Raw genomic sequence first — 26192 nt, 5'->3', positions numbered from 1 at the left:
GGATATAAGCTATTATGTCTTCCTTCTCTTAGGATCATCACAAGGTCACATTTTAGGCAGTATTTCTAGAATATGGTCTCACCACGGCCATTGGCAATATGAATTATCCTTTGATTGGGTTCAAGTACTTTTATCCATATTATGCTGGATATTTGTTTAAAAGTTTATTATATCTGTGTGGCAATCATCAGTATGTGGTTGTAACTATATAGTTAAAAGAATCCAAATCAAAGGTGGTGTATAACCACATTACCACTTAATAAAAATTTTAGTGAGACTTAAAAATGGGGGGAAGGTAAGAAAAAAAGAAAAAATGCAACAGCCTAGGATTCATTATTTTTAATATTAATACCCTATATATCTTTGTATCGAAAAAAGAAAAAGAGATATCCTGGTCCAAAATCCAAAACCCCCAAATCAGAGATGTGAACTGATTTTGTATTTCAACAAAAAATAAACAAGTACATAAATAAATAAATGCAAGAATACAACTGTATTGCCTCTTACAGTATTTTATTTAAAATTTCCCAATTACAGCATTTGTAATAACACGAAAAGTTTAAAAATACAAAGGCTGTCCTGTGGGAAGGACTTATACGCAGAAGAAATGGAGACTACATTTAAAGTGTGTGGAACTCAAAGTATGTGGGCCTCACAGAACATCAGAATCCATAATCTGAAGGGAATTAACATAACTTCCAAGTTACTCCAAATTTGACACAAGTGGGGGAAGGTGGGGAGGTGGCATAAATCTGAAGATTTCACTTGGCTCAGGTTAAAAATCCAAAGAATAGGAATAAAACCACTTCAGCGCTATCTACCATCTGCTGACATATCCAAAACACAAAACTGCAAACCAGTGTCCTTTAAAGATATCCATTTTTTAAAGACCTCTGTCACACTTCTCAAATTCAATACTGTGTTAAGGAATAATAGTATTTCTGGATAAACCAGATAGAATGATTATTAAAAAGAAGTAAAAAACAAACATTATAATGAAGGGCTTTATAAATTAAATCTATATTTCATTTTAACAAATCTTGATGGTATTCTGCCTTTTTTAAGTGTCCTGAGTGTGGCAGATGCTATTTAAGAACAATGGCAATAGTGTCTGTGAAGTATATTTAGAAAGAGTTCAGAAGATAGAGCAGTAACTTTTACTACCTTGATTATTGATGATCGGCACCATAAAATGTTAGCTGCAGGTAAGCATGTGGGTAAGCTTAGCCCACCAAAAACAAGGCAGTCGTAAAGAGATAAATTACCATGAAAAACAAGTTACTTATGAAGGACTCTCCATGAAAGGTTTTTAAAAGTGACTGACGACAATTTAATCGTGAAAGACAAGACTATTAAGGCATAACTGAGTATAAACTGAAATAAGTTTTGGTATCGATATCTGGGAAAGGAAGTTGGGAATCAGTTCCTTTAGATAAAATGTGGCTTAGCTTGGTTTAAGAATGGAGCTGGGCATCCATCTCTCTACGCCGCTTTGCCAGCATTGTACTGCCTATAGTGGAAAAGACTCTTGGAGTCCACATTGCGAGATTTCTGCACAGCTTCAGCAAAAAGTTTGGTCACCTGAAAATATAAGGGTAGGAACCTTAGCAATCCACATAATATGAAAGTGAATGTTTAATGAAGCAGGAGTGAAAAGTCATGGTTTCTGATCCCAATTTTCAAAGGGGCATGGGATGAAAGGAACAAAAATTTTTATGTAATGGGAACTTTTTCCTATATCTCAGACCTCATGAATAAGCTTATCCCATCCTCCCCCTACCCCATCCCACGTAGGGATTAAAACTGACTCAGGGAAAAAAATACGATGGGCAGAAAGTTAATGAGTCTTGAGGAATAGTTTTTTCTTTTTTCTCATGTTAAAGAACTTGGTGAATCATGTCCAAGCGGAACTAAACACGCCTCATGTGGTATTTTCTGTGAATTGGACAGTGCTTGCACTAGATCTGGATCTTCCATTATCATTAACCTGTTGCTTCTATGTGGTGGCTTTCACTTAGAAACAATGAAATAAAAGTTTGTATCTTTATTCCGTGCCGCACCACACTTTTTATTTAGAGGATAACTGAATGGGTAATGAGAGAGCCGTGGCTATCTGTGGCTTTTGATTATCTCAATTGCTTCATCACCAACAGTCTCAGTTCAGCCATGACCTACCATAATAGCACCATTATTTTAGAGTCTACCTAGAAATTCTTCTCCATTCTGAATGTTACAAGACGGGGAGAAAGAGATGTGCATAGATCGATGGACACTCTTAAGAAAGGAACAGAAATAGAAATCCTCATGCAGCCTGTATTTGAGAAAAAGAGCATACCTGGAAATTAGTGAGGAGAGCAATTCCACTGTCGACAGCTGTCCTCCGAATCACGTAATTATCATGAACAAACTTAGTATTGTTGTTGGGAAGGTTAATCACCAGGTCAATGCTGCCATCTCTAATCAGTCTGGAAGAATCAACAAAATAAACAAAAACTTGCAGATGACCATGTATATTTTATGACTTATTTTTAAAACACTAACATACATTACTCAGCCATTTAAGTCAATGCCAGACTGGGTTGTCTGTCATTTACCCTCCTCCATTCCTAAGTAAATGTTCAAATTACACTCTTTGGAGGTTATAAATTTTTTATTGTGTTCTTGAAAGAATTCTGGTGAAAGTTTAACTAATTGGTTGGAAAGGTTTGTTTTCTCTTCGATATGCTATCTATCCACACAAGAATTGGTAATCTGATAGATATTTACTTATTTTACAAGGAGGTGATTTCTCCAGCACTTAAGTCCATCCTGCCCCCATACTTCCACTCTCAGATTAATTTTACTTCACTGCCTGCTTCCTAGTGCCTCTCAGCTGATGGTATGAGAAGGCAAGTCACCTGATTTTGAATTAAACTATTTTGTATTCTGCTGCTGGGCTGCAAGACCCACTAGAATACATTTAAATGTCAAAAGCATGAAGCAATGCTAATAATAATTGTTTTACAAAGCTCTAAGCAAGGGCTTATAGCATCATTGAAAGTTTACTAAGGTTCTGAAAAATGTGCCCTTGTATTAATTTGATAATGATTTATAGGTTACCTTAAGAGCTCTCACAAATAGTATGTTGCATAGAATTTGGTATGGCTACCCATTCTATAAGCTATAATATTATGAAGTAACTGAAAATTATCTCCTATGTACCTATGCCACATAGTTCTGTGAGTGTTTATGAGATGATATTCCCGAAGGCTCACATAGTATACTAAAATAATATATCTGACACATAAAATGATAGCATAGCCTAAGGCATAATAACCAACCTGATTAAAGAACGGCAAATTAGTTAATCAAATGGATGATATTATCATAGCTCTCACTATAGTCTCCTGCATGTAGCAAGCACTCAATATATTGACTGATTCACTGATGCATAGCTTCAGTGGAAGGCAGCTGGTCAATCTTATACTTGATATGTACACATACATATGCAACGTAAGTTTGATGTCAAATATAAAGTGCTGCATTACATTCTTCACACTCACCATTCTCATCACTGAGATCTTGGTGTCAGTCAAGGGAAGCACCCTTACTAGAAACTGTTTTAAAGGATGCTACATATCACCATGTGCACATATGGCATTACGTGTCCATAATAATAGCAAAGTTCAAGAGAATGAAACTTTACGGTCATCCATAAATGTACTCATTTTAAATTGATTGACCGGGAGGACTTTTAGACTTAGGGTAGGTAAGGTGAAGTATTCATGTCATACCAGTTCCCAAAGTTAACCCCTATCTGTTCTGCCAATCTCAAATAACTCTGCCCAGTTCTTACTTTCTGATAGAAGAGAGGCTGGGATTCCGTCCTTCCTGAGAGGGCCATGCCACTGGGGTGGCAGGGACATTGTTGGCATTGAGCCAGTCTGATGTGGCTTCTGTGGCGAACAGCTGTATTTAAAATGGAAAAGTCAGTTACTGTATCACAGGGAAGGCTTTTAGGAAGCAAAGAAGTCTACTGAGACACACATGTCATTTAAAACATAAAGTAGAAGAAACTGGTGAATACGAGAAGCAATATGATACCAAAAATAGAGATTCAGACTCAGTATCTGGAGTCACGGGCACTTTAAATATTTTAAAATTATTTGCTGTGAGAAAAAAATGTAATAATCTCAATTATAACTGCTTTTGTAGAGAATAAAAAAATAGTTATTCATGGCTGAGAATTTATATTTATTAGGTTGTCAGAGCCCCACCACCACAGGCCCACCCACCCTGAGCCTGGGGAGTTATTTTATTTTCCTGACCCAGGCTTTGCATAAGGGTATTCATAGCAAAGAATTTTGCATGTAACTGTAACAACTGGAAACTATGACTTCGTATAGGAACCAGAAAAGGAAAAAGGGGAAATATATGAAACTTCATCCCAATTCTGTGTAAGCTAAACCTTCTAAGTTTTCAGCTGACGATTTCTATTGAGTTTGTGATGATTGCTAAAAGGTAAAACTAGTCTTTCTAACTATTTTAGTCCACTGAAGCTTTGAAACTATCAAGTTAGTTATATCTTTCAGGTTGAAAGAATGTATTCTGAGCTATTTCATTCCCTAGGATTCTTCGATATTCTCTCTCGTGGATAGATTTCAATGCTGATTAAAAAAACAACAACAACTTGAAAAAAATTATATCACATACCTTGAAACCTTCATTGTGTAATTGTTCAGCCACACCAAGGAATCTTGGGCGGAATGATTGCTAAAATTAAAGGAATTTAACAATATTCACTTTTTAGATATACAGGTTCTTTATTTAGTCATGTGCAATATGATATTCTCTCATGCCATCATAAAAGCCAATATCTTGTGTTGCCACATGTTTTAAATTTAAAGATGATGACAAATGTTGTCCTCCTATAGTGAGTTTGAGCTCTTACTCATTTTTCAATGTAGATGAAATTCCGTCCAGGTTGTCTTACTCTTTATTGTCTTACTTTTCACCTTCCCCTCAAATCCCCCCGCTCCCTATTTAATCTACTTAATCTGTCTGCAGACAGACTCCAGTTTTGCATGGATCCTTTTCCCTGTCAGGTGCATTTAAAGACACCACTGTTAAGAGACCACACTTACCAGCCTTGCTGGATGTTTCTCCTGTTCAACCTGTTCTAATTACCGAATTCAAACTTGGTACTGCCCTTCAATAACTAGGCCCTGTTCTAGTAGCTCATGCACAGCACCCTGTAATAAGTCAATCGTTTGGAACTCAGTTTTGCATTTATTCTAAAGTAAAGAGTAAAAGAATGGGCTCTGGAGTCATTCAGCTGTGTTTCACATCCTGGCTTTACCATTCACTTGTAATGTGTGCTTAGAAAAGTTAGTGTTGAGCTCCCATTTCTTCATTTGTAAAAAAGCAATAGGAATAATAGCGCATCTATCTCTTGGGGGCTCCATAATAAACTGTTGACCTTGAGCAACTTGACCACACTATGATGCTCTTTCTTCACCTGCTAAATGGGAATAGTAACAGCATCTGCATCATAGGGTCATGTGAGTACTTAATGAGTGAATTTATAAGTAAGCACTAAAGTTTAGTACAGTAACTTAGCATAATTACTGCCCTATTAAAAATTTCCATTAAATATTAATTATTATTGAAATAATTGTTTTTTCATCCCCCAGAGACTATATTCCTGCCTTGCACCCTAGTTTCTAAGCCTGGGTTCCTCTACTGGCTGTCATACTTACCATACAAACCAATTTACTCCTCATATATATTTTACTTCCAGACAGGCTTCCCTAATGTTCCATCTCACTGTTCAGATATTTTCTTAGAGTCCATTGCTGGAGTGAACTTCCTGGAGCCCCAGCTGGACCCATCTAGTTTCCAGGTCCTGCCTCCCTTGGATTCCCGCCCATTGCTATGAGGGTTCCCCAGTTCTGAACATACCTCCTTCTAGTAGCCAAAAGCCAGTATTTGCAGGACAGTTACCAGGGTGAAAAAAAGCAAAGCTGAATGTCCCGCCCAAAGATCAGCTTCTGTCTTCGATTTCATTAATGTGAGTATGTGTGAGTAACTGAGCTAAATAGAGTATGCAAAATCATACAATGTTAAAAACATCCATTCTGCCTTAAATGAGAACATTTTGGCTGTTTTCCCTTGTAAAAAGTTTGTACATAATTTGGTTACTTTAGTATATGTTTTGTCATCTATTTAGAAACCATATTAATAATGGTTGAAAAAAATCATGAATATGATCTTATTTCAGAGTTTTAGAGAAACTACAAATTGTGATAACAAAACATATCAACATTCTTGCTCAATTTTAATCATGTTCAGCCCATAAAACCTTCTAATATTTACTTGTGGAGGCTTTCTGAGAACAGATCTAGATCCTAGGAAAAGACCCCAAAGACTAGGTTCAAATATAAAATTCTTTCAGATTCTGGCCCTCTCAATCCCAGTACTGCAGTTTTATGAGAGGAAACGACTGGCAAATAGAAAAGATAAATGCAACTGAATTAATCTCAGCTACAGTAGGTTCAGGGATAATTCTCCTAGAACACGAATCGTAACCATGCCCAGGAAAATAGCTTTCCATTCCCACTTAGGACCAAACAGGAAAAATGTCTTAGTTGCAAGAAGCTCATCACAACTACACACACACACACACACACACACACACACACACACACAAAGAAATGAATAAGTATAAAATCAGAAAATAACTGAGTGACCTTAGGGCAATTTAATGAAATATGTGGCAGTGTCTTTAAGAATGGGTTAGAAGATTAGGACAATCATTTGTTCAAGTTTAATTCCGCTTGGAAAGCAAGGGACTGAATTAGATGGCATTTAGGTTTTCTTCATGTTTTAAGGTTCCTTGAAATGCAGCAAATATATATGAAATATTCTAAATGAACTGGTGAATTTTGTCACTCCCCCCCTCCCCATGACCCAATAAGGAACATTATATTATGGCCTTCTGCTAAACACAGAACAAACTTAAGTAAGCACCAAAGTACATTAGAAGACTTGGCATAAAGGTGTTCAACGAACACTTATTGACTGATGAATCATGAACCGAACAAAACTATTCGCAGTCTCTTAACTCTTCCCCTAGCAATAAGTCACTGATAATATATGGCTATGTGATAACAAAATGTTGAATCAGTTTCTAAAATATTATTTCACAAGTAGAGTGGTTCTTAAAATGTAGTCCCTTGGGAAATCAGCATCACTTGGAAATTTGTTTAGAACACAAAAATTGGGGCCCCACCCCAGATCTATAGAATCAGGAACTCTGTGAATCCCAGTAATCTTCATTTTAACAATCCTCCTGCTGATTCTGATGTACACTTAAATCTAGGAATAGGAGGGAATAGGAAATATGAGAACCATCCTTCCCTCATTTTATTATTATAAAAAATGTTGAGAGAGGAGTACTACAATGCAATCTTTTTCTTTGCCATTTTAAAGTAAAATAAGTCAGCAAGTCCTCTAAGACTTGTAGACACCAGTCAGAACCTCATTATGGAGCTGTTTCAACGCTGTCCCCCAAGTGGAAAAGATAAATATCCTACATGACAGTATTGGCAGTTCCCAGCCAAGGAACTTCTCTGCCTTCTGGTCTGGAGTGTTGGCTTTCATAGCCACATTATAAACTTCTATCACACATGTATTGAATATTTGTGACACATAAAACAGCTTCTCTACAAAAAGAAATTACAGCCATCCGCTTGCATCTGAGTTGCCCCAGATTTAATAGCTGATTGAAAATACCTGGGTAAGAAACCATTTGTAACTAGAGGTGAAAATTACGAACTGATTTATTTTCTGGAAAATATTTATAAGAAAAAAAGTCCTTTAAAAAATGAAAAAAATATATATATATATTTCCTTCAATTATCATTTTCACATTACTCCAATTTCTGGCTGCAGAACAGAAAGCCAAGTAAACATCGTGCCACGTCTGTGGACCCCACAGGGACATCTGGTTTGATGACATGATGGTTGTTCCTAATGATTCCGTATTGCAGATAAAAGGTTATTCGTGTCACTTGGAGTTGTCTTTTTTCAAATAAAATGCTTGCTCTGTGTTTCTGAGCAATGCCGTGGCACAGATGTCAGGATGGTACTCGCTTCTCAACTGAATAGCCCAATCAGAGGAGAAGAAATGGCGGGGCTCTTGATCTACTCTAGAGTAAATCATTTACTGTTAAAGGGTGTCCCAGAAAACTTCAAAATGAGGCAGATTGCCTACTCATAGCAACTAAAAATAAGGCCTGATGGGATGAAAGGAGGCAGGAAACGCTGCAGGAAGATCAAAGATGATTTTGTTGCCATATAAACTTGCATTATGCTTTCTTTATATTAGTATCTATGCCGATGAAAAGCCTCTTGTTAGACACAGTGCATGTAACAGTTAAGTTGACAAGATCTTTCGACAAAATCTAAACCTTGATTTTTGTTTTTCCTAATACTTGTTACATAAGAATGATATTATGACTATTTTAAACTGCCCAAGGAATTTGACCCATAGGATTTAACCTCGGAATGGCAGACACGGAGGGTCTGCGTGTGTAAAGGATTAAAGTGGGAAAGAGAAGAGAAATGAAAAATTAAGACTGCAATATAACTAATGAGTGTATGTGTGTTTGCATGTGCATGGACACACACACACACACCACACACACACACACACACAATACCTATTTACTAAATGTTGAGAACTGGCTGATGTTTACCAGTAATACTATTTAAAATATGTGTTACTACAAACATTAAGAAAAAATGTTTCCTGGCTTAGAGTCTCTTTTACCTCTTCTCATACTTCATTTTTCCCCCAATTTTCTCTTGTAACTTGTGAAGAATTAATGAGTTAAGGTGTATCTTCAATTAAATCCTTCTACTCAAGGCAGGCAGGCAAGTCAGGATAGGGAGATAAAGAGAAAAGAAGACTTTTACCTCAAATAAATGGGGTAGATATTGACCATTCTCCCCATTTATTCATGAAGGAATAATAAGGCAAATTAACTGCAACAGTGCTGACTACCAGTGCTCTCCTGTGAGTAAAGTCTACACAGCATCATGCTAAACGAGTGATTATATTAAGAGATCGAAATGAGGTTATGGACTATTTCTTACAACTTCATTACATAACTCATCTAAATGCCTCCCCTTGTATATATGTTAGCAGTACATTTCTATATTAGCAGTACTATTTTTGGTCATTTTCAGTTCTGACTTTATATATTTAAATGCATTTATATGAATTCTTCTGATCTAGTGGAATCATCTTAAATAAAATGATTTTTTTAAAAGTACAGTGTATCCTAAAATATGAGACCCTAATTACTTGGTTCACAGTTGCTATGAAGCTTGGGTAAAAAGTTGAGATTAGATTTTGTCCCATTCTAACTAAGATGTCCAGTGAGTTTTAAAGCTAGTAACTCTCAACTCAGTATATTCTGCCATATTGTTCAGTTAAATTTATAACTACATATTTTTAAAAATCACTGTAGATGAAAATCCTTCATATAGTAACAACAAGACTACACATTAATTGTTGATGATGGCAGCTTTTCCTTGTCTCCCACATAAAGTAGGTCAGAAAATGATTCTCATATATCTCTGAAGGCTTGGAGTCATCCCAGTCAAATTTACCACAGCTGCAAATATTTTATTAAATATACTTTTATTAAATATTTCTTTAAATATGCTTTTTAAACTTCATAATTAAAATACATGTATTTTTAAATTCCTAACATTATGCTTTCATGCACAGGGAGAAAGTTCTTTGTAATAACTCATGTAGTTGTAGAAACTTTGATTTCTCTAAAAATGAATGCATTGAAAGATAGAACCTCAATGGAGAGAACCTCATTGCTTTAGGAAAACTCTTCCCCCACCCCCAAAACCTTTTTTGTTCCTACAAAGCAAAAATTCTGTTCGCTGATGCCAAAATTACACAAACACTTCATAGGGATCGAATTAATTTTTGCTTCACATTTCCCTGCAGCACTGGAACCAAACAAGGCACAATTTTATACATCACTGCCTTTTTAAACTGGTATTTTAAAATGTTAGCACTAGTATGATTAGTTTTGAAGATGAGGACTAAGGGCATGGTCTCCTCTGAATGCCCGCAGGTCTCACATTAAACTTTAAGCCATAACTGGAAGTTGGGCAAATATTCTCATACTTGTGACTTAATAATACTTAATACCCATGTATAACATAATGAGTTTCTCATATGGTGTGATGTGTCTCTAAACTGCTATTAAGCTTCTCAATTGCAAGTCATCTTGTTAGCCTGTTCTAACTGTTCACCATCACCCTTTTGGCGCTGTTATAAAGCAAAATCCCAAGTTACTCTTTGCAAAAACTTCTCCAAAGCCACTCCTGACCCAGTCTCCAGAGTCCAATTTGCTGATATTAATACACCCTAAAGAGATGGCATATATAATAATCACTCACTAGCTTGAGAATACCTGGTACTGTTCCAATTATAGTGCAATGATTTTTTTTTATGCAACCATGCTGGGTTTCAGTTTATTAAAAGTACGGCAGGGGTGATATGTAAGACCATCTATTGTTTTCACAGGATCCAAAAATTACTAATCTCAGACGAAAGTGAATGACTAGTTGGAAACACCTAGTATTTTTCAGGGAACTTATAAATAGAACATATTGTACATTCTTGCAATAATTATTTCAAAGAGTAATAGAACTTTACTGGCTATCATTTTGTGCTAAGATTTACATTTGACTTGCTATAATAAACTAATAATGCTCTTGTTTCATTATACAAAGATATTCATTTATAATTATTTCACCCTACTTTGACTTAGAAGGGTTACCAAATAATATTTCAAGAACTTCCACAGTATACTGTGCTGACTCTCTTAAGACCATAAAGTCACTGTCCTTCAAGAACTTTCAATTAGTCATGGAGTATCAGGCTGAGAAATTTTCCCAAACAATGCCCATGTCTTCTTCGATTTGGACTCTTTGACATTTAGTAGAAATTGAACGGATGAATGTAAGGAGATCAGGAGGGGATAATATAACTTCAGTTTGAGATGTGTTGGATTTGAGACATCCAGACAGAGGTATCCAGAAGATTGTTGGAAATATGAGATGGCTGAGGATTAAGATTTATAGGATAGTTATAGATAGGAGAGTGGATACTGTAAACATAGATGAGCTGGCAAAGGGGAAAGTTAAGAGATAGAGATAGACATTGACAGAGAGAGAGAAAGATGAGGTAAGACCCAACTTTATGGAAAGCTTATGTTCAGGGTTAAGGAGGAAGAAGTAAAACATATAAAAAAGATATAACCAAGGAATAGAAGAGATTCTTTTATAAGGTATCCAAAATCTCTTTCAGAACAAATACCCCTTCACTAGAGAATTGTTCTTTTTCTTTCTTTTTATTTATTCACTTATTTGTATTGGCTACTGCAATGGAAAAAGGCAAAAATCAGGGAACAAATATAGAATAAATGTCCATTCCTTCTATAAGTTGCTGTTTTCTTTAGAGGAACTTAAAACAAATCCCCACCCTTTCTATACCCCAATTAAGGTCCCTGCCCCTAGCCATTCCCAGCATGTGCTCACAGGCCTACGCACAACTACACACCACGTACCTGTATTCCAATCAGGATGCCTTTCTTGGGTATCTTAAATCCTGTGGAAAGCATTGCCTTTAGGAAGGCTGTATGAATACCTTCACCAAAGCAAGCCACCTATTTAGAATAAATAAAAAATAAAATAAAATAAAATAAAATAAAATAAAATAAAATAAAATAAAATAAAATAAAATAAAATAAAATAAAATAAAATAAAATAAAATAAAATAAAATAAAAGGAAGCAAATAATAGTCAACCACTCTTACTGAAAAACAAATACAAATGGAAAACACTTTACTCATAGACTCCTTTGCTAGATTTTATTGAGTTGCCTGAGCAATCTGAATGTAGGGATAAAAAGGCTGGCCAGGACAGATGTATCTTATGTTTTTAATTAAGCATAATGAATGAATAAGCAATTTTTTCTCTATCCAACAACACTCCATGGAACAATATAACTGAATTCTACTGTGAGTTATTTGGATACCAATCACAGCTTCTGGTCGGTCCATAATGTGGTGAGTTGCCAAATGTTAATATGACATAATGTTTAAATAACAGTGTATATTGTGCATGCTATGCAGCACTGCATGAATTCATGGGTCAGTATCACAAATGCATAACTGCTGATCCATCAGTTACAAGTCATGTCATACAGCTTATTAGAAAGCCTTCTGAGAAATTCAACAAATCCATGAAAATATCAAATGAGCTTGTTTTTAAAATAATATTCACAAAATGAACCAAAATATCCTACTAGTACTCCTGAATACCACAGCCATAAGTAAAAAAAACAATTTCAAACATATAATGTTAGGATATACAGAAGCTTCATTGGTGGTAATGTGCTACAATATAACCACAAGTCAAATGGCTACCATAACTATATAACGAGTGGTATATGTGAGCACGGTGGCAGTAGATCCTGTCATGCACATCACCATGTGGCACAGGTACAGAAATACCATTACAGTAACGATGGCTAAATTCATTCTTTAAGCAAATGACTCCCTTTCTGTGAAAGGAACGTTCTCATCACTGCAATGTTCAGTCGACTACCAGTACGTACTCCACAGTAAGCATCTCCTTTGGTCGAGTACTGGCTATCTAACTCAAGTAATGTCAACATACGTTAATAGGACCCAAATTCTAATTTGGAAATCTAATTCTAAAGACCATATCTTCGTAAGTGCAGCTATAAAAACACATAGTAAAACTAAAGACTACCACTCCCACCTCACGACTAGGAAAATAAAATGCCCCATACCTAGATCTGGAGTTAAAAGTTCATTCAATCCCAAAATAAGCTATTTGAATACTAAAAATGTCTTTTTGAAGCATAATTGAAATTTCACTAAGCTAGAATTATTATTCTGATTTCAGTTATAAAATAGACCTTGTAACATCACACTTAGTGACACTTGGAAATATGATTCTAATAATGGAAGAAGCATTATCTCTTCTTTCTGTTTCTGAAACAGATACAACAAAGGCAGAGCTGAATTTCTAATTCTTTCATATTTTCCTATTTCAACAACTCCAATAATGTATGTCTGGAAGCAGAATAGACTTAGGCACTGAAAATGGATTTGCCACACTACAGCAAAGAGCATGAAGGAAAACAACTCTCTCTCTCTGATCTGAACCTTGGACCAGCTGAAAACAGCCCTGTTACTAAGTGACCATGGAATCAAGATGAACCAGAAGGGTGTCTCCTTCAAGAGCCGAGAAGCCTAATGAAGGCTGCTTGTTTTAAAGTTATGTGTTCTCACTTATTAAATTAAAATAAGCAGCAAAGGGGCTAAGAGAAGGCAATCATCAGTCTAAATACAAACAAGATCGCCATTTATTCCTCACTGCCTGCCTTCCTGTCTCACTTGGCTACTCATCACAGATCTTGCTTGTGACCAAGCAACCACAGAAAATGTCACATATTTGTTGTAATTAAGCATTTCCCCCTTTCAGGTTTTCCTTAGTATCAAGAGGAGACAACGATGCCTCACAGTCTGGTGTTGACACTCCAATGTGCACTGACAAGAATTTGAAGGTTGTATCTAGTAAGTCTGTCAAGGGCTAGGTGATTCATAAAATGTCCTGACACTGACATGTAGGGAACTTTCTAGAATCTGACGGCTCTTGACAAGAAACACATTTCACATTCTTAAAGCAACCTTCAGCTGAGAGAGTCCCAATACAAGTGAAGAGGGACATCCAGTGGCCAGTCCCATTATAGTTTTTAGATAATCCCTAGGAGATTAAAGGTGCTTTGAAAGTGGTCCTTGAATTTTTCATATTATCTGCATATTGTACAATGTTTAGGTCCACAATCTTTCTAATGCTGTATATTTATTCTACATATTGCTAGTAAAAATCCAATGACTTAATTGGAGGGTACTATTGCAACAAGACTTGAGAACCTTAAAATAAAAAAAGACCCAGAAGATATTTCCTTGTCTAGAATAGTATCTGAAAGATGTTCTCAATGTGTCATGTGGAAATGAATTAGGAACATGTGTATTATATTCACATGTTGAAATATAAGTGAGAATTTAGACTCTGATCCACAAAAAATAAAAGATTTTTCTTTAGCTCAAAATTCTTAAGCCCTTTCAGATTTACTCTGATAACAGAAGTTTGTGTGCCCCTTACTATTTACTTACTTACTTTACTATATTCAGATCACAAAATCATATATTTCAAAGTAGAATTAAGCAAATGTTCCTGGATCATTAACTAGTTACCTCTCCAGTGGAAGCCATCTCACACCGAAGAATGGGGTCAGCATCCCTTAGCCGGGGCCAGGAAAACATTGGAGCCTGTCAGAAATAACAGGAAGGGAAAATATGTGAGAAAAAATATAAAAGGACTAAGAGAGGGCAAATATATTTAGTGAATCATCTTCATACGATTCATTTAGGCTATGGTAGACATGTAAAAAAATCTCTTTGGTCCAAGCATCTGACTTCAAAAATAGCTTTAAAACTCTGTTCCAAGAATTACTTGAGCTCTGGCCAAAAACTTGGGTTAAATAATCACAAATTATTTCTGTAAATAGGGCTCCTGTGACGAGTCTAGTCCAGTGTTTCTAATCTGGCCTACACAGATTCTTATTGGAGTGATTTCAAAGGAAGTCTGTTTGGGCATTGGCCTCTCCAAACAGAGTTGGCTTTTGAAACATTCCTCTTCTTGTTCTGATGACTTGAACTTGCAACGAGCTACCTTGCCAGAAATTTCTGTCTGTAAGCTGACTTCTGAAACATTAAACTGTTGTTGACACCTCTTAAAAGGCTTTGAAAAACATTCTGCTTGGAGACACTTTTACTCGGAACTTTCATATGAACCAGAACATAGATAGGAGTGCTGCTTTTTCATTTATTTTTATCAGTGCAACTTACTAAGAATCGGATTCTTGGTTTTTTGCCTATATTCATTTATCTAATCTAGACTATTCTTTCTTTGATTCTGGCGCCCCTCTTAGTTTTCATGGGGATTCTAGCTTGGAGTCATTTCACTGGATCATATTAGTCGAGTTATAATACATTTCAGCTTCTCTATACCCTCATCTGTCGAATGTAGAGAAGTCATTTCACTGGATCATATTAGTCGAGTTAGAATACATTTCAGCTTCTCTATACCCTCATCTGTCAGGTATAGAGCCTCACTAAGGCTCTGTTAAGATGAACTATTACACTAAGCAATTTGAAAAAAAAGCCAAGAGTCATTTACAATGATAACTAGGAAAAAAGTAAACTGAAAGATAAACATTTTTAAAAATGCATATCTATCCACCAATATTGTTTTTAGTTAGAAATTGTCTCATATACATGTGAGTGTATATGTGCATATGTATATGAATAAAGAAACATGACTTTTAAATTTATTTATAGATTCTCCAGTACAAAAATATTTTAGGGGAGCCTACTTGTTCTACTTGGTCTTGCTTAAAAACATTTTATGCATATCCCACTGAAAGCTTTAAAATTTATGCTTTGTCATAGTCTCTAGGAATAAAATGCCACCCTCCCCAACATAAAAAGTGACATCCCATTTCAAAGCATTATAAAATCCAAGGTATCCTAAATTATTAACTTAAATAAGATTAACAAATATTTTTTGATTTATAGATTCAACTTAAAACTTCTACCATAAAAGCCAGAAGTCACAATCTCAGCTATAATACAATTATGGTTGAGGTCACTATTACACATAGAAATGGAAATCTTTTGAAGGCACCCAAAATATGTAAATGTCACATAACTATGTCACAGAATATAAATTAATTTTACTGTGTTTCACCTAAAAAATTCAAATATATTTATATAATACCTCACTAATCCTCATGCCTGTCCAGTAAAGTAGTTAAAGTCATAATTATAAATACTCTGTGCATGAACACATAGAGGCAGCTAGAGGAGTACAATGAGGTTATTATAAGGTGTCATTTAGAAATATACATATATATTGGAAATTACTGAACTTCTCTTAAATTTTTCTCATCACTCATGACATGCCAGCAATTGCACCATCCTCACAGCACCACTGCAAATAGCAACAGCTATTTCAACGTTTCAAGTGGAAAAATTGTGCCCCCGAAAAAACTGAGAATGAAGCAAAGGTGGCCAAGGTGGTAAGAATTTAACCAACACCACGGGGTGAAGACTTTTTCAAGATTCCTGCATTCCTGAAATCTCGGCCCAATTCAAAAGTGGTATAATTCAAGGCTTATCCTAATAAAATTTGTCCATGATTTCTGTTTACCAACTAAATTGGCATCATCGTGCACTAGCTGCATAAATGTAGCTTATTTATTTTACTCTGCTAGTCAGTTTTGAGTTATGCAATTCTAAATGATTTAAAAATTTTTTTGAAATGCACAATAGTTCACACAAAGTTGACTATATTGCATTGTAAATCCCCAGTCCATTACTTTAGTTAGAAAGTTCATAAAATACCAAGATTATTTTGATGAAACATTGTTCCTTAATTTCCTTGGAACTTACAAAAATGACTAATAGATTGTTTTCAAATATTACCTTAATTGCAACATACTCAGAAGGAATGATGGGATTCTCCAGTGTTGGAAGTGGTTTCTCATCAATATTCTCTCCAATCATCACCTTGGTGGCCACGTCAATGAAGTCTATACCAAGCGTCTTGGATACAAAGGGGAAGGACCGAGAAGCTCTCAGGTTACACTCAATCACCTGGAGAGATAACAAAATTCAAAAGAAGAGAAAGAATGGTGAGAACCAACCACAACAACATTAATATTATCCCCGCCACTTGGGTTCCAACTGCTACTGACCGAGGACAAAGTCTTGTTTTGCCAGCTTCTCTCTTTCCTCCCCAACTGACCTCACTTTTGCTAACTGGTTTTCTTTCAGGAAGTGTCTTCGAACCCTGACTTTCTTCCATTTCCTTTCCACAATTGCATCCCCATATACTGGTGACAGATCAATGCCATGCAGGGCTCAGATAATGTCACCTCCCTACTGAGAGCCTTCATTGGATTTGCAGTGTTGAGGTCCAGTCCTTGAAGACCTTTTATCCTCCTGCCTCAGTGTGCCTTTCTGTCAATGTTACCTTGTACCACTTTCCTGGCCCCAATCTTACTTTCTAAATGTACCTTCCACTGTTTCCCAAGAAAAATGATCTTGCTAAACTGAAGTGGTCACTATCTCCTAAAATGTGCCAAATTTTTTCATAGATGTGTTCCATATATAATGTCCTCTCTACCTTCCTTCCAGCCATTCTTTAAGATCCAGCTAAAAATACAAAATCTTCCTTGAAATTTTTTATGATTCACCCCAAACCAGATAACCAGACATATGACATTCAAATACATGCTCGTGCACATATGTGCTTGCACGTGCATGCACACGCACACATACACACTCATTAGCAGATGTGTTCTCTCTATTCTATGACTTCAATATCATTTCATTTGTATATTCTGTCTAGCAGCCATTATACTCTTATGTTATCATTATCTACAAATCCATCTTCTTTCTAGTCCCACTAAACTGAAGATCTTTGGGAGCAGAGGTTGTTTCATCAATCTTTTAGTTACCACATGACTTTACATAGCAGATGCTGAATCAATATCGGTTACTGATTGGTTAAATGAAATAGACTAAATTAATTCAGACTAACCTAGTTGACTTAATATTTCTTTTGTTTTGTTTTGTTTTGATAAATGGTATACAAAACACTTTCCTTCTCTGAGAAAGCGGTGATGCAAAACTGCATGTAATTTATAACTATTATGCATGTAATTTATAACTATTACACATGTCCAGATTACGTTATGATAGTCACTGTACCCATCTCCACTACACTGTAGATGGCAGACCGTGATTTTCTTTCCAGTAGATCAGAGTGCTTTACAAAGTTGTGACTATCAGTGCCAGTGAGAGCCTGTGCCTTCAGACCAGGCAGGCATTCTTTGCTGTGCAGCATCCCATACTCAGATATGAACAGCTGCAGGGGTCTCAGTTTCTCTTTGGCTGTGTTCACAGAGAAGATTACCAGAGGGACACAAACCAACGTGACCTAACGCAGCAGTGGTATCCTCTTAAACACCTTGGCATTTCTTACCAAGACGTCATTTCCTTTGACGAGGAATTGGACGTTGAATGGGCCAGAGATGGCAAAAGCTTTTGCGATCTTTCGGGTCGCGTCCTTCACCTAGATCAAAAAGACAATGACATAACACTAAAGAATATAGCTTAGTTCAAAAACAAAAAAGAATTTACAGCACCTTAAATTTAGATTCCTTGAATTTCTCTTTATAGAGAGCTATATTTTTAATAATAATAATAATAGAAGCCACTATTAAACTTCTGTTAACAAAATAATATGTACTAAATATTCACAACAGCTACCAGGGAAAAGGACAATTAATTTTATAAGATTATCTCTCTGCCAAATACCCCTATCTACCTACAATTATATATTCTGGTTTTACTTTGAGGGATGAATAGAATCCTTTCAGTTTAGTTACCTGAAGACCAGAGACTAAAGGCTAAACTCTATATTAATCTCATGATCCACCTGCTGAGAGGTGCAGGACTGAAATCACATGGTATTGCAAAGGGAGCACGGAGATTTCTTTTATGTGTTTTTCTGTTGCCCTAGACTCTACAAGGTAGACATTATGGTTAGAAGGAAACAGTGCTTCCTTACAGAGAGGCTCTGCATGTCACATGTAGGAATTCCTGTGTCCTGTAACCAGAGCCAGAAGTTACCCATGCCAAGAGCGGGCACTGACGGCAAGAAGCGAGAGCTTCTCTTTCATCACACTTACAAGAGTGGTTCAGCAAATTAATTGGTTATAAAAGAAAGTAGAGCCCATAACACATTGAGCTCTGAGAGATTTGGAAAAACCTGAGCTCTTGAAGCCATGCGTCCTGATATGAGAAAATGAAGCACATTTGAAATCCGGGGATGTTGTTCTTATATGCTACTGGTATGACAAAGCATCCTGCTACCTTCACATTCCAGAATAAGGTGAAACCTTCAGAATCCAATCCAATGCACAGCCAGCTAGACAGGCCTGCCTTGATTCTGAGGGCAGGAATCTTGGAAAGGCTCACTAAAAGCCAAACCTGACCTAATACCTGAAGATGAAAGGAGCATCCATGGGAGTTAGTTAAGGTAAGAGTCTCTAATACACCTAGCTGTGCCTGCTGAGTACTGAGGCAGAGTCATCATTCCTGGGGAGGTCTCTAGACCACTGGTTCTAAAAGAGGGGTAGGAAGAGACATATCAGAAAGTTCTGGTTTGAGGTGAGGTTGGGAGTGGACAGTGAAAGCATCGGTTCCAGAAAATTCCTGTGTGACTGCTGCAGACCTGCTTCTAACCGAGAAACTTTGCTTTATATGCTGCTCACCTGTAAGTGGCTTCCAAATATTAGCATCCAATGCAGCATAGTTCTCCAAATGTGTCCCCAGACCAGTAGCAACAGCATCACCTGGGAACTTGTTAAGTATTCAAATTCTGGGGCCCCATCCATAATTACAGAATCAGAAACTGAAGGTAGAGTCCAGGGATCTATACTTTAACAAGCTCCCCTGGTGGCTACAATATGCACTACAGTTAGGGGGGCACTGCACTACTGTATGACCCAACCGTCTCTAAAGGTTCATGAAGGGAATTGTTACCTTTAAAATACCCAGCAGACTCAGAGCAAAGAAGTCCTCATAATTAAATTTTACCTGGGGCTATATTGCTACCTCGTTTTAAAAAAAAAATTTATCTTTGCTTGTTTCCTTTCCACTTTTATTTATAAATGATGACCTTTTCAATGGCTCCTTGGCTGATGGTTTGTGTGGGCAGCATCAGAGTCGCATCTCCCGAGTGTACGCCTGCGTCTTCCACATGTTCAGAGATGGCGTGAGAGATAACCTGGCCAAAAGAGGATTTGAGGAAGAGTTATCAGGCACCAACTTCAATAAAGCTACTGCCTTGCCTACCCCTTTGATTCTGACAGATGCCTTAAGCATGGACCGGTTCCTTTGCCAGGTCCCTGATGAGAGGAGTAGAAAGACCTGCACATGAAGACTTGTCAAGCCTCCCTGTGCACTGACAGATTGGCACTAGGGGAACCTGAGAGTGGCTGAGAGCTTACCTCCCTTTTCTATTGATTAGAATGGATATAAATAATAGGAAAAGAGGACAAGTAAAACCAACTCATGTTTAGACTCATGTTTAAAAACAGATAGAAAACTAAAGCATTTGGGAGGCACTGGAGATATCTTTATCTTTTTCTTCCAGGTTAAGTTTAAGACACTGAAAAAGAAAAAAAAAAAAAGATGAGAGAGGTGAATATCTAGCTAGATAAGTGTCATAACTTAGGTGGGCCAGAAATAAGACTTTAGATCTAAAGATCAAGAGATCTTTAAAATTTGAGAGAAGCGGGAAGCCAAAGGAAAATATTTGTGTCCTCTTTTATAGGTAAGGAAACTAAGGTAATATAAGAATAAATAACTCAAAACATGTGCCTGCTATGTGGTTGAGTCAGGATTTTAAACTCGTACCTGTCAGATTCTAAAGTTTATGGTCTCAACCGCTATCATCTGAATGTTAATAACATGAGTCTTTGGGAAATGATATAGCTTAGAGTGGGGGAGAATAATTGAGTGACTGTAAAAGACTTAAACTACAGAGACAATTTGCTTATCAAATTTATAGACGACTTAAAGTAGAGTGACATTTGAGTCTCAGCTCTCCTGCTGTGACCTGGGCAAGATACTTTATCTGCTGTCTTGGTCTCCGTCTTGGTCTCCGATAAGATGGGAATAACAATGGAATCTGTCTCATAGAATATTTGTAAGGATAAAAGAAAACACATACAGTGTCTGGCATGATATTGTGTGCGTAATAAGCACTTAATTTTTTATGGTATATAGAAATGGGAGGCAACAGTCCCACTGAGCTCTGAAAATATCATAATATATCCGAAGTACTATATCCATTTCTGAATGTGACTAGTTAAAAATTATGTGAATAACTTGGAACATTTCCAAGAGCAGGAGTCCAGGATTATAAGCAGATGTCTGAGAAAAGCCTAGGGCAAGAGCTTATCTTGGAACGTGGAGCCAAATCAGACCAACAGACCAACTTTACTTAACCAGCAGGAAATTTGAGAAAAATATGAGTGTTAACTAGGCCAGTCTTACATTCTCCACTTCCATGTTGGTATGATCACATTTCTCTTATTTTATACCTCAGTCTCCAATTCTTAAAATGTTGAAAAAGCGAAAAGACTAAACTTATGCTCTACAACTCTGGAAGTCAGGAGGTCAGGAAAGAAAATTCTAGGGAAGCAAACTTCAGAAGGAATATGTGAGCTGTCCCTCCCCCAAAAAACTCTAAAACGAAAAATATGTGTAATCTTACAACTTTTTGGTGCTCTGCATCACCAAAAGAGTTAAACAGTAAACCAAACGACCACCTTCCAGGGATGCCATGAAAAAAATTCTCATCCTTGGAGAGTATGAGGTCAAAATAAGTGATTTCTAAGGGTGCTTCAACTCAAGATTAGCAGATTCTGTGGTAAGAAGTTATCATTACTATGTAAATATGTATTTCTTAAAATAACCTTACTTTGAACTATTATTTTGGAAAACAAAAAAAATTAACATCAGTAATGTTTTGAAATATCTGCAAAGTAAAAGATAAAGGTCAACTTTTTATATTCCTTCAAACAAATAAAATGACATCGACTCCCTAAAACATAACTTCCTATATTTCAAAAGAAATCATAAATGCCTGATTGCACAACTAGCAAACTAAAGGAGAGCGTTCTTCACATTTTCATTTCTCCCTAAAGTCAAACACATTCATTACATTAGCAATACAAGATGTGATATGGTAAGCCTATTTGATGTTATTATCATTATTTACCCTACTCTGTTTAGTTTTGCCTTTATTAACCCAATAAAAAGGGGGTGGGTGGGAAATCAAGAGAGAAGAAAAACCAGGGATTCAATTAAGAACTTCAGAAAGAAAAGTATTGGATGTTTTTATAATAGCCACTGAAACATAAAAGGAAACACAGACAAAAGAAAATGAGAAAGAAAATCTATTCAAAAAGAATGATGAGTACAGGATGATAATTAATTTCAAATATCATCAAAGAGAAATTCTAACAGTATGAAACTCAGGAAATATGAAACCCATGACACATCAACTGAATTGTCAGTGAATTTGAAAATTGTTTTGACTGAGCAGCTTGTCTATTATTATTAGAGACCTGTTGTTAAAATCATGAACTCTAATCCATGTTATGCTTCAAAACTGCCAGGAAAAAAAGTTTTCATGAGAAAACAGGGATGACAGAGATGGAAATAAAGCGCTTACTCTTCCTTCTTTGCCAACAGCATCCATTTCCACTTCCCTGGCCCCCTCGATAAATTTCGTCAGCACCACTGGGTGTTCCTGTCACCAAGGAAAACAGAAGAATAGAACCTTTAGCTAAAATTATGTGTAGTGTCAAGTAAATCATGTACCTTAAGAAAATACTAGGGCAATACTTATAAAAAAATTTAATGCTAAACATACTACACAAACTCATTAGCCAATTTGTTTTGTAAGAACAAGGTCATTCTCTGCTTACGGTGAGGCAGAGGGTGTTTCTCCAGTTTTAAGTACTCTGTGAGTTTTTAAATTCAAATATAGGCTTCTTTTCTGAGTTAGAGAAAAGAGGGGGTTAATGAGAGGGCGGAATGGGGGTTCCTCGTCTGTTTCCAGAGTTATGAATAACTTATGGAATAAAATATCTATTTATTTTTTTACATATTATTATTGGTTCAGGTTCTTTCTCTCTCCCAAAACTTATCTTCTCCAAGTGCTACAATTTCTTAAATCTGATCTCCATGTGAGAATTGTGAAGAACTTAAGAGAGTAGCATTTTGCATGAGTTTTATTAAACCAAAGATGAAACTCTTAACGTGAAATCGATATGCCTTAAACCATTTCTAAAGTACGGCATTTGCAACTGCAAAATCAAACACTTTCCTTTGTTAACTTGAAAAGGTCCTTTCTTTCTGAGCTGTTTCAGACGCCCTTATCATTCTCGAAGCTCTTCCCACACTCCGTTTTTGCGTGACGACGTTGTGATGCTCCCCACGACCTGACCACTGCTTGCTTTTTCCGGATGAAATGAAGAGGCTGAATGAAGAGTTCCAGGGCTGAGGTATCTCTTCTCTATGTTCCAGGCCCAGCACCCTGCACCAATGCTGTTTTCTTCCCAGACGCTGCACTCACTCCATCTTCTCTCTTCAGCTTCATCTTTCAAATCTCAACTCATCCTTCAAGACTCAGCTCAAATGCTACCTCCTCCCTGAAGCCTTCTCTGAACATCTTTTTCTCCTCTCACCACAAAACTTTTTTTGGCCACTATCGTGGAATTCATCACCTTATGCATATATGTTAAACTTAACGTGTCTTATTTCCTTTAACGAAACACTTTAAATGGAATTAAATGTTGTGGAAAATTCAAAATAACCAATGTCGTGTCACAAATAAGCTTCTCTTTTCTTAAAATCTATTATTAAATGAGGTAAATTTCCATACTTCCTTTTCTTCAAATGCCTATTGGACATACAACTGTGTTTTAGCCAAAACAAAAAACAAACAAACAAATACAGCAGTTTTTCCATCTCCATTCCCTCTTAAAATATTGGATGTTTACTATGGCAGGCCCGGTAGAGCTGTGCTGAGACCTATGTGGTTTGCTGTTTTTTTTTCTTTTCTATATTATAATGATAACAATATAACTTCAAAAAAAGATAAAGCTTACCAGCTATCTTAGTTTCCCTTAGCCAAGCCTGAGACAGGGCTTCTTATTCAACTGATTCATTGAGGGAGTTAGAAAAGCAGGATGCGGCAGCAGGGAAAAGCTAGTAAGATTATGGTCTCAGTGGAGGCTGGGTCCAGCTTTACCCCACAGGGAGCTCTGGAACATGAACTGCAGCACAAAGTAAGTTCCATCTTGAGGTGAATGTCATTGCTAAGGGTCATTTGAGTGTGGTGGTGAGGTGAGGGCTCCCATTTGACTGAGAATAGTTATATAGAGAAGTGCAGCTGGGAGGTGTTATCAGCCATCACAGCAGTTGGGGGACAGGTACTTCCCCAGATAAAGGGATCTGAGTGGAACAACAACCACATTCGCCATCTTGGCCAATTGAACAAATTTATGAAATATTCCTTACTACACTGAGGAAAAAAAAAATTTTTAATAAATTTTCATTTTTCAGCAGCATTATACATTGTTGCCCTTCTCAAAATACTTTCTTCCTTTGGTGCCATGAACTACTTTTTCATGCTTCTTTCTCAGGTTCTTTCTTGGTTCTGTCTTCTCTCAGCACTTAGATACTGGTATTCCTCTTTTCTCTGTCTTAATTATTCCTTTTCCTCTCTCCTCAGTGGTTGCTTCCATTCTCAAAGCCACAATTACAATAATGTTATTTTTTTTTCCTGGTCTATATTTGCATCTCTTTCTTTAGCTGTGATCTTGATCCTCAGTTCCAAATCTACATAGCCCTCTGCTTTCAAAGCCTGCCCACTTGGACTCCTGATATGCACTTCATAGTCAAAAGGTCAAAGATTAAATATATGACTTCTCTCTCTAAAATTTCTCCTTCCTCAGTGTTCCCCGTTTCAATAAAGGATGCCACCATCCATCTAGTTGTCCAAGACAGAAACTCTGCAGTCACCTATTATCTTCTTTCACCCTCCACTTCTGTCCGTGCACTAACTGCATTCAATACACACTCTCAATATTCCTAGAATGCATGCAATTCTTTCTATCATTACTATCATTACTCTGATCTAAGGCACTTTTATCTCTACCCTAAGCTACAGAAACAACCCCCTAACCATTTTCCATGAATTCACTCTTGCCCCAGAATTCCCTCTCTAGGCTTCAGCAGAGTGATCTTTTTAAAATAGAATATATGACTAAAATCCAAACGTATTATCTTCTTTATCTGCTCCCCATCTATGTACTTCTTCTCCATGATTATGATCAATGCTTCCCACCAGATTTGGTGACAAGTGAATGCTTGATCAGTTTCTAGAAATTCCATGCTTTTTCTCAGCTTCAGACCTTTATGCTTGCTGTTCCTTTTTCCTCCTCACACCCACCATGTAAACCTTCTAACTATGAATCAACCATTTAAAATCAATTCAAAAGTCCCTTTTTCAGGAACTGGACGCCAACACTTTTGCACTCCCCCTCAATATCATGTATTTTCTCTATTGCAGTGTCATCATATTTAATTGTAATTATCTGATGCCCAATGTCCCTAGCAAAGAGAGTATTCTGTAAGAGCAGAGACTGTACCTACCTTTTCATGACTGTAACCTGTGATACTAAGAACAATGCCATTATATAGCAGGTGCTAAAATGAATAAATGACTAATGGGGGCTGGTTTTACTCTAGATTCCCTGAACTGAGTATCGCAGATTCTGCTAAAGTCTGATGGGGAGACTTGAATCAGAGAGTACTCAGTCATCTCTATTATAAAACTTTGGTCTCATAAGGGTTCTATTCACATGCTAGCAGAAAAAAAAAAAAAATTAAAAAATATTCTACCGAGTAGAAGCCCAATAAGATCCAATGTTCAGGCAAGAAAAAGAGAGGAGGATAACTGCCTCATCAATCACATGAGACCAGCTAGGTCTAGCTGATGGTTTCTCAAAAGGGGAGAGTGGCAGGACTACTGGCAGAGAATGAGGCAGAAGAGGGCAGTCAGTGTCACACTCCAGAGCACTGGTGGAGAGATTCCCTCCTCGGTGACCTGTTACACAAAAGTGAATTTGAAATTCACTTGGTTTTCTTTTATCGCACTCTTTGTCTCTTCTCATTCTTTATCCTTATCTTCTCTCTTCACTGCCCAAATGTCCTTGGGGAAAAGCTATCACACAAAAGGGAGGTCCAGCTTCATGTGTGTGGGAACAATCCATGCTCTTTATTCCTCTTCGAAACGCCTCTGATTTTACTCTTGAGCTCCCTTCAAATACCTAACATTAAACTCTTCTCTATAACTTGTGCTTCCTC

General features: G+C 36.7%; 1 protein-coding gene across 1 annotated transcript in view; it reads right to left on the bottom strand.

Annotated features, from left to right (window-relative positions):
- Positions 1 to 487: 487 nt before the first annotated feature.
- Positions 488 to 26192, bottom strand: part of CPS1 (carbamoyl-phosphate synthase 1) — a 115781-nt gene continuing 90076 nt past the window's right edge. The window contains exons 29-38 of the mRNA XM_039844675.1: positions 22489 to 22566; positions 19924 to 20031; positions 18223 to 18312; positions 16659 to 16829; positions 14367 to 14441; positions 11643 to 11741; positions 4693 to 4752; positions 3836 to 3948; positions 2336 to 2465; positions 488 to 1581 (exon numbers count right to left, since the gene is read on the bottom strand). Coding sequence (XP_039700609.1) covers positions 1483 to 1581; positions 2336 to 2465; positions 3836 to 3948; positions 4693 to 4752; positions 11643 to 11741; positions 14367 to 14441; positions 16659 to 16829; positions 18223 to 18312; positions 19924 to 20031; positions 22489 to 22566 — 1023 coding nt within the window. The 3' untranslated portion in view covers positions 488 to 1482. The remainder of the gene's footprint in view (positions 1582 to 2335; positions 2466 to 3835; positions 3949 to 4692; positions 4753 to 11642; positions 11742 to 14366; positions 14442 to 16658; positions 16830 to 18222; positions 18313 to 19923; positions 20032 to 22488; positions 22567 to 26192) is intronic.

Source organism: Pteropus medius, unplaced genomic scaffold, assembly GCF_902729225.1.
Source record: "Pteropus medius unplaced genomic scaffold, Ma_sr-lr_union100, whole genome shotgun sequence".
NCBI lineage: Eukaryota > Metazoa > Chordata > Mammalia > Chiroptera > Pteropodidae > Pteropus > Pteropus medius.
The sequence above is the reverse complement of the archived record's forward strand: the minus strand, read 5'-3'. Positions and strand labels throughout refer to the sequence as shown.